Below are 9,783 nucleotides of genomic sequence, written 5' to 3' on the forward strand. Positions count from 1 at the left end.
GGGCTGGTCTAAGCTCTGATCGCTAGTGATGACAGTCTCCAATGCATGCTCTAAAACATCTGTTTGCAGTCAGGAGCAACTGTAAATATATATTTTATGTTCAGTTGACATTAAACACATCCTAATAAATGTATTTTATGGAGAGATTTTTTTTTCATTTTTTTTTCCTTTTTTTTTACTGTTCTATGATTAATGTCTATATTAATAACTGGTGACATTGATTCTATATATGCTTTTTTCTGTGCATTCATTTGAGAATTTATAATCCACTTAGGTATTGGACGTATCCTGCCGTGTCTTGTTTAGAGCACAGCAGACCTGCACACGTATTCATCAGCACACGTATGTTCAGCTCTGTTCCTTGCTGAATTCGGGAGTACGCAGAGAGACGATTTACGTGTGTTTTAAAACAACGCACGTTGCGCTCAGTATGCGTGCCTTGATGAATAAGGCCCTTCGAGTGACTCATACGGGCATATTGTTTTGTAAGATATGCCTTTTAGGTCACAGAGACACATGAATTGGAGTCACAGATCACAGATCACTTATATTTTTCCAACATGAAGTTGACTAACAGGTTTATAATCCTTACCTACGTAGCTGAGTGGGTACTGTCTCCTGGTGGCTTCATATCTGGAGGATAACCATAATCCTTGTTCTTACCAATGCTAAAGTGGGGCAATTATGGGACCAGGTAAACGTGCACTTGTGTGTGTAGGAGAAGAACACTCTGTTTGTCTATATTTCAAACGCACCTATGAAAGTGTTGTTTGCTTCCTCCTACAGCGTCCCCTAGTAATATCCTCTGCACCATGAGGCTACCAGACATAGACCTTATTTTGACACAATCAGCTAGTTTTCCCATAACAATCCTGTACCAGCAAGTAAGACTCCTATGAATACGATCAGACAGTAAGCATGAAAACACTTTTGCGGCTTTTAATTATTATTTTGGACAGCCGGTTGTATGATGAGACTGGCGCCTCTGTCAGATTATCAAACGTCTTCATACACAGGAGATTATAATGCGGTTTACCACACGGTGGCGCTGGTGGGCAATGTCACAGCAATAACCCTTGATTAAAAACAAAATTTAGCAAAAGAGGTGCAAATAGCGACGTTAATTTGGAGGCATTAATTGTATATTAATTCAGTATATTCTTAAATAAATGTACTTTTATTGCAACGCCATCTATGTAATTAAAAAGGAAACAAAACGATAAGGTGAGATTCTATTTATAATACAAGTTAAACATAAAGTTGGTCCATGTGAATCAATTATATATTAGGGAAGTGCATCCTCGTGAAGAATCGTTAGATAAAAATATGCCCAATGCAATCTGACTTTAGCAACCTCTGGTGAAGAAACAGAATCACTCTGTATTACGTTTTTATATATACTGTAGGTGCCTTGTGGGACAATTATAAGAACTGTCATCTAACTGGTGCAGGTTGAAGCAAAAAAATTATGTTGCACTGCTTAGATAAATTAGTTATCTTTGCTTTAGAAAAGTATTTCAACTGTGTAATGTCTGTCTTAATTGTATTCTGTGTTTTCTACTATTAAACGTCACAATAGCACAACTTTTGTGTGATTTATTATAGTATTTAGAAAATCTGTCCTTTAGTCAAATGGGGATAAAAGGATAATTTTCACTAGATTACCATTTATTTTCTCCTGCACCCTATTATATAACTCACTGTGTATAATTCTGTATATGTAGTAGTAGTATTATTTTTTATTTATAAGGTGCCTAATGTGTGCTTTGCCACAACACAGAACTGTTGTAAAACTACTGGAATACACATTTTAAAAAATGTGCTGTGTGATTAAGATTAATAATTATTATTACTATGCTTTATTTATATATCGCCAACATATTACGCAGCACTGTACACCAAATGGTCATAATACAAACACATTTCACACAATGACATGAAATGGAAGTTAAAGTTGACCCTGCCCACATGAGCTTACAATCTAATAGGTGAGGGGAACACTTGATAAATAAGGTAGAGGAATAACAATTGTAGCTGTTAGCGTGGAAAAGTGTATGTGTGACTAAGGCAGGAACATTATCAGTCACCAATTTTAAAGCAGCCATTGGTCACAGAATAGCCAATGAATATCTTATTTGTTCATTAGTCAGCTTCACACAGGATGACGTTTACAATGTGAAGAAGAATCACTGTTGTCTGGATTCATAGAGGACATTTGATATGTTGGGGAAACTTCTCCAAAGTGGAGTAGAGAAAATAATGGGGTGAAAGTTAAACCCAAACGCTAGAACGATAAAATAAAATTTGCCTCCATTTCTTGAGCAGGATCTCAAAATATGAACAGCGAGAAAAATGGTAAAATAGTGAAATTGTGAAATTTAATGGTGTATTTTTTTTTAATGTATTTTATCGTTCTTTTGGAGAGTTATACACCACAATTCTCAGTATCCCTCCTGATACTCTGCCCAACCAGTTTTAATTTATCAATGTAAATTTATTAATCTGTAAATAAATATATATATATATATATATATATATATATATATATATATATATATATATATATTGACAGGGGTGAGCCTTAGTGTGGGATGCAGATCATATTTTGGGGTTCAAGTTGTCCATCAGAGGAAGCAGGGGCCATACAAAGTGGTTCCTTGTCCCAGAAAGTAATTGTTGAAGTGCTATACAGGTGTGTATTTGTCACAGTAAATGCTATGATGTCATCACATGACGCCGCTTGAATTTCCTTGCAGGGTAGAAAGACGCTGTTAAATGCAGAAAAACCTCAATTGGTCCATGCAAAGCATTATTAATAGAGTTACTATTAGCTCTAATTTGCATTGGATCTATAAGTGCTGAGAAAGAGGAGACATATTGGAATCTAAACTAATTCCCCCAGGTTTTCCCTTGGGAAAAAAATAATAATTGCAGAGAAAAAAGTGGAAAAAAATGTAAAATCATCCCAAGACTCCTGGTTTTAACACTACTTTCAGTCTTGCTAAAAGTACCCATACAATAAAAATATATTTAATTCAGTATACTACCAAATTACAGCCCTGTCAGTATAAAATTGCTAACTGGCGAGACCAATAAAGTGCAAAAGTGCAAAAACTGTTCAGTTATTGAGGTGCAAACCCTGGTCTTGAATGGATATAAAAAACAAACACAACAAGCAGAATGAACAGATAAACTCTAGGGGGGGTGAACTACAAAATACCTGCACTGATAACCCCATATTACAATACAAAGTAGGGGCATATTATCCAATAGGTCCTGACTATAACATATACATGACTACACAGATAATTTATACTTCATAGCTGCCTGTGTCACCATATGCATTGGGCAATCTACAGGCTCTTACTATGTCCAGAACTCACAACATTTTACACCAGACAGTGACCAGGAACAAAGAAGATTGAAGCAACTGTTGTATCGATATAGACCAAAGTATTTCCTCAATAGTATTACCTATGGGTGATAGTTCCCCACTAAACTGTCTGATTGGATTTTGGGTATTCTAAATATATTTGCACTAAAAAATCTGATCTCTAGATAAGGATCATCCAGAAACAGACTGAAAATAGTCACACCAGGATTTGACTTTTTTGGTCTCCCAGATCAATTTTGCTGTGCCACCTCCTGATCCCCATCACCAGAAATCTCTATGGCTCAGCACCCAACTAATAATCACCTGTATAAAATAAATAAGTGTAAGAGGTTAATGTATGCTACCAGTATAAAATAATCATCGCTATTTTATGCTTGCAAATAAAGTGGTACGATGAAGAGACAAAGAGCAGTTTTCCACCCCTGTAATGCGGCCACACTGTTCCTGAGTCCATGTGGACCTGAAAAGAGTGGGATGTTCTGAGTAAACGCTACCACGTTATTGGTCGTGAAATGATCATGTGACACGTTCTCTGGTTAACCTAAATTCATGAGCTGCCCTTTTGGCCTGGATTACAGCTGCTTCCTTTAAGTCTAGTTAGTATCTCTCGGACAATCCTTCTGAATACAGAGGTCAGCTTCTAGTGTAGTGGTCAGTGCACTCTACATCTACCTGTAATGGAGGCCGCCATTTATTGGGCTGAGCCAATAATATTTGTCAGAAGACAACCACACTTCAATGACTTCCCTGATAATCTCTCTTCGAATGTATGAGAAATGGCTGCACCCACTGTGTTTAGGTGACAAGGACAAAAATAAAGTAAAAATATAAACTGTTTTGTCTTTCAATATTTTCAGTGAAATGTACGTGTACATTATTGTTCTGCATATTTTTATTTAGTAAAAGAGGCCATTTTACTGTAAAAAAAGAATACCACTTAAAGGTAGTTCCCGTGGTATCATTGACACATGATAGATCTGACTTTACAACACCCAACAATGGGGCAACAATAACTGCATTTTTGACACATTCATTTTCATTTCTTATCGCAATGATAAGAATGAAAGATTGTGACCTTTTATGTAAAATGTTCTGCCGGAACCACGGTCACCATAAATGCCTGTCCTGGTGAGCACCTATCTCCTCTATGGTCATTATGGTCAAAGTGGTCACCTTTGTGATAGTAACCGTAGGAGAGAGCAGGGAAGATCCGAAGATCCATCTACAGCTATGCTCTCCCCGTAGGCTTCAATGGCTAACGCCATCTTTAGATGGAGTCACCCATCGGGCACAAGCTCTGAAAATCTTTGATTTTTGGAACTTGGTAAATTACACTAGATAGTAGTCTCCATAGAAACCTTTGGGGACTGCTTTTGTGTACGATAACAGTGGGACCGCAGCAGATATTGAAGATATCTGCTGCCAACCTTTAGTTTAAATAACTTCTGTTTTCAGGTGATTTGAAGCATCTTAACTAGGCCACAATGCCTGTCAAATGAAAAATGTAAATATCATGGTTTTACTCAGAAGAAGCACAAATCAATACATATAAGTGGATTATGTGTCACAGGAATAATGTGTAAACGTTTCTATTATATGTAGCAGAGAAAAATTATCTTTTGTTATTTGTTTGGGATTTCAGCATATTGTCCAATTTTCACCTTGTACTAAATAGTTTATTTTTTTCATATATAATAACTCTGAAGATGAAACCTCCTTGTTTAATTTAATTTTTATTTTTTTATTTTACTTTTTATTTTTTAAAACCATGTCATAAACAATGTATAAAAATCCCCAAAAAATAAATAATAATCCGTTAGCATATTACAAGATCGTAAACATAACAAACAAACATATTAAAGTGATTCTTTTACATAAAGTTTTTGATATTGTTGTTTTTAAGTACTTTCAGAACTTTGTCCTTTTGTAACAGCTGGTGAAGGAAGTTCTCTAGTGCAAGGAATTGATACAGTATATAAGTTCATAGAAAGACCGGATATAGAATAAGTCAAATTTCAATTCCAGTGAACTTTTTCCCTGACTCCCAAGAGGTTGCTCCAGTTGTTGTATCAATGCACCCACAATGCATTACTCCAACACTGAAGATGTGAAATAGATCCAAAGTTATTACATTTGACAGCTAATCATCATTAACATTTTGCTTGTGGTGTATAGAAATCATAGTGATCTGAAGTGAATGATATTTGCATGGATTGGGTTGGAAATGTGAAATGTTGTGGGCAAGGTTTACATCATAGGCAATAATTATAAATTAATTTTATGTAACTCATAAAATAAACAGCAGTCCAGGCTGACATGATGCCAATTGCAAAAACTGTTCTATGATGATTTTACTGCTTAAGCAAATACAGTGGAGATCATTTCTCCATCACATAAACAGCACTATAGCAACTTGTGGCTCTTCAGCTGCTGTAGAGAGCCACAGGCCATCTGGCAAGACATGCTGAGACTTGTAGTTACTATTGCAATACAGTTATAGCCGAACCTCCAGGAAAGATAATGCAATTGTCTTTGCATCAGAATTGTGACACTAGAACAGTGAGATCTCCACCATCCCTTCCATGTGTGCACAAGCTGAAGTGTGACGGTCACTATAAAGTTCTTTACACCAATGTTACTTTGTTTCCTTGCCAGTGTCATATAAGAACTAGGCAGCCCTGGGTCCTGGAGTAAGTTCCCTTCCCCACCCCCCACCTATGGTTCCCTGTTGTGTAGGAGGCCGTGGAGCTCACAGGAGCAACATGTGGGAGGGGGAGCTCCTGTCCTGGGGCAGAACCCTAAGACCCAGGCCACACGTCGGCGCTGATAGGCTGCTGCTAGGTGACGTAGCTGGCTGTCACATGACTGGAGTTAAATGCCTGGCGCTGAGGCAGCCAGCAGCAGACAATCTCCAGTGAGCGGCGGCTGCACTCCCTCCTGCGCTCAGCACAGACTTCTCCAGCGGGGATCATGTCTCCAGCATCCTGCCAGCTCCGCACTGACATCTGATCGCTGCTGCTGCTGCTGCTGCGCCTTCTCCAGTCTGGCTGACCTGACTGCTCCACTGTTCACATCAAGTGTTCCTCCTAGTTCCTTTTAAACTATTCCCATTCAGAATGACTGGAGTGTTTGACAGCTTAGTGTCAGATATGCATTCAAACCAAATGACCTCAAGTAGTTATCACAGCCTGCACAAGTCGCAGGAATCCCCCACTCTTCCAGTGTCCACGGCCACTGACAGCAGCTATTACACTAACCAGCAGCAGCACTGTGGCGGGGGCTCTCCTTATGGACAGCTAGGATCTTACCAGTTCCACGCCAATGGTATCAATGGGATCTCTTATGCTGCCAAGTCCTATGATCTGGCATATAACGGCTCTTACAGCTCCTATGGACCCTATGGAACAAGCCCGTCCCCTACACACAATGACCCAGGTGAGCTGGCAAAGTATATTATTATTATTATTATTATCGACTCATCATGCCCATTCCTGTTGTGTGGCACAGTACAGGGCTGCTGGTTACATCATGTGTTGATTCTGCAAAACACCCAAAGACTACAGCGAGCTCAACCTTGTCTGTCATTTATTTTCACCAGCTGTAATTTGCAAGTAATGGATGTGCCTCATTGACAGATCAAACCGGTGCTTTGTGATAACTGTAATATATGTATGCAGCACATCGACCTCATTATGCTAATGCGTTCTGTGTACACTAATAATTCGTTATGTCTGTGAGCTACCCCGTGTCTTTCTATGCTCCCATTCTAACATCATCCTATGTCTTACAGAGAAGGAGGACTGTGAGCCTGAGGTCAGGATAGTCAACGGAAAACCCAAAAAAGTTCGGAAGCCCAGAACCATCTACTCCAGCTTCCAGCTGGCAGCCCTGCAGAGGAGGTTTCAGAAGACCCAGTACCTGGCACTGCCCGAGAGAGCCGAACTGGCAGCATCGCTAGGCCTTACCCAGACACAGGTCAGCGCTAGCTATGAAACAATATACATGTATATAATAAATATATATATATATATATATATATATATATATATATATATACATATATATTTTTGTATTGTAGATGTGTGCCCAGACCTTCATATAATAGTACTAGTGATTATAGATTATAAGTAATAACTGTGTTATGCATGTGCGCCTGATAACATGTGACTGCACGGTTCAATAAACACGATATCATGTCCAAAATATATACTATAATACTTTATTGTTTAATATAATATGCACACATATTGATATACACATTTTAGTATATATACATATATTTATACACACAAACGAGCACAATTTATTTAACCTCCATCTATATAATTTATACATACATATATATATATATATATATATATATATATATATATATATATATATATATATATATATATATATATATATATATATAAGACTGACATTAGGAAAATAACAATTATTCGTTTGTTAGGGTTTTTATTTCATAAATTCATGCTTTAGTTAATACAACAGACGATAATATGCAGCTATGTAGCTTTTTATTAAAATACGTTACATAATGATCCGCAAAATATTGTGGCGTTATGGGAAATCCTCATAAACATTGCGTGCGCCGCGATTATAAATTGATACATTCATTTACTATAGAACCTTTATTAAATTATTTATTTTCCCTATTTTTCTCCTTAGGTAAAAATCTGGTTTCAGAATCGCCGATCGAAGTTTAAGAAGATGTGGAAAAGCGGGGAGCTCCCCTCAGACCAGCTCCCCGGGGGCAATGAATCGCCCACCTGTAGCTCCCCCCTTTCCTCAGCAGTTACCTGGGACTTTGGATCACATCAGAGGCTGCAGGGGCCGGTCACTGGCCTGAATATCCAACCCCCCAACTCTGGCTCCAGCCCCAGTGCCTTCCTGGGCAATTACTCCTGGTATCAGACGTCCAACCCAGCCCCACATCTCCAGTCCAGCTCATTACTCCAGCAACAGCAACATCACCTTCACCATCACAGCAGCGCCGCGGTGACTGCGGGGACTATCTTCTAGACCAGGGGAAGGGATGGGATGAACTAGCAATCAGCAGGCTGGGAATAACAGCCCATTACTGGGAGAGAACATTTCTGTGTCACTCATCATAGGTGGCCTGAGGTTCAGTTCATACTGGTGACTTGATGAATCATTGTAACCCAGCAGGGCGACCAACCATGGACTCACAAACGTATGGAAATCGTGTTGTCATTCCCTTATTGACGTTATATAAGTGAATTACACTCCTAGCAATCAGTGCTGTACGGCACCAGTAAGAGGGTGGATAGATTGAAAAATAGTGGTGGTATAGAAATAATGAATTTGAGCAATCAGGGCTACATTCGAGATTTAAAAAATGATTGCAATTGGATTAAAACAAATATTGTTTTGCAGGAAATGCCTTTATATTTACTTATTAGATTTGACATTAGTTCTACAATTATTTGCAACCCGTGGTTTTCCAGTTGTTGTAGAACTACAAGTGCAAGCATGCTCAGACTTGTAGTTCCACACCTGGAGAGGCGCAGATACCCTCTATTTGTTTTACCACTATGAAATTTCAATTTCTACGCACCCATTTTAATAACAAAGAGTCAAAACGGCGTTGTTTTTTAAGGGATTAATCATACTAGACCTTTGCCAAATAGATTGTGTCATCAGTTGAAACTGTAACTTGTTCAGCACGATGTTATAATGTAACAAGAACGATCGCAGAAGTTCATAATATTCCGTAACTCTTACGGATCATCAAAATCAGCAATGCAGCTTCATTTTTTTGTAAAAGGATTAGGTGCCTTTTTGATGACCTCATTTTTAATGGTAAAAGATGATTTTTATATGTAGATATAAGGAACCCGTGTTTAAATTATCTTTTTTAATAAAAAAAAAATCAAAAACAAACACAAACACGCAGCGCTCAATCGTAAATGGCATTGTCTGTTTACAGTTTACTTTCTGTTATCTGCAGAAAATGGACATTTTAGTATCGTCAGACATTCCCATGTCCTGTGCAAAATTCGTTTTTATTAGTCTATGTTGTGTAATTTCTCACCCATAACATGCTACTGATTTATTTCATGAACAAAGGTTATTTATTTTGGATACAATTTATCCATATTGTCATTTTTTGTTTTCTTTTATGAAGAGGCTATTTAAAATAAAATATTGTTTGGAATAAATGATCATCCTTATTATTATTATTTTCTTCCTCCCTTTATACTACACAGGTTACCCAGGTGTTTATATCTCTGGAGAACACAACGTTCTATCAATGAGTTGCTGTGATACTTTGTATGCGGGTTTATGAGCAGCCATCAATTGTGGCCTCGGAAGTGGGCGGGGCTGGCCGTGAATCAATCAGAAAATATTCTGGCTTCCAGACT

At 38.0% G+C, this 9,783-nt stretch overlaps 1 protein-coding gene across 1 annotated transcript; it reads left to right on the plus strand.

Moving 5' to 3' along the window:
* Positions 1-6,283: 6,283 nt before the first annotated feature.
* DLX2 (distal-less homeobox 2) lies at positions 6,284-9,567 on the plus strand. The gene is made up of 3 exons (XM_075178661.1): positions 6,284-6,829; positions 7,185-7,369; positions 8,066-9,567. The coding sequence occupies exons 1-3, from the start codon at positions 6,511-6,513 to the stop codon at positions 8,417-8,419; spliced, it is 858 nt and encodes a 285-aa protein (XP_075034762.1). The 5' UTR covers positions 6,284-6,510; the 3' UTR covers positions 8,420-9,567.
* The last annotated feature ends 216 nt before the right edge of the window (positions 9,568-9,783 follow it).

This window comes from Mixophyes fleayi, chromosome 7, assembly GCF_038048845.1.
Source record: "Mixophyes fleayi isolate aMixFle1 chromosome 7, aMixFle1.hap1, whole genome shotgun sequence".
NCBI classification, from domain to species: domain Eukaryota; kingdom Metazoa; phylum Chordata; class Amphibia; order Anura; family Limnodynastidae; genus Mixophyes; species Mixophyes fleayi.

Excerpts from the sequence above, each read along its gene's own strand:
- DLX2 (XM_075178661.1), top strand. The coding sequence starts at position 6,511 with ATGACTGGAGTGTTTGACAGCTTAGTGTCAGATATGCATTCAAACCAA. Across the intron at positions 6,830-7,184 it reads CCCTACACACAATGACCCAG|AGAAGGAGGACTGTGAGCCT; the intron begins GTGAGCTGGCAA and ends TATGTCTTACAG. Across the intron at positions 7,370-8,065 it reads TAGGCCTTACCCAGACACAG|GTAAAAATCTGGTTTCAGAA; the intron begins GTCAGCGCTAGC and ends TTTTCTCCTTAG.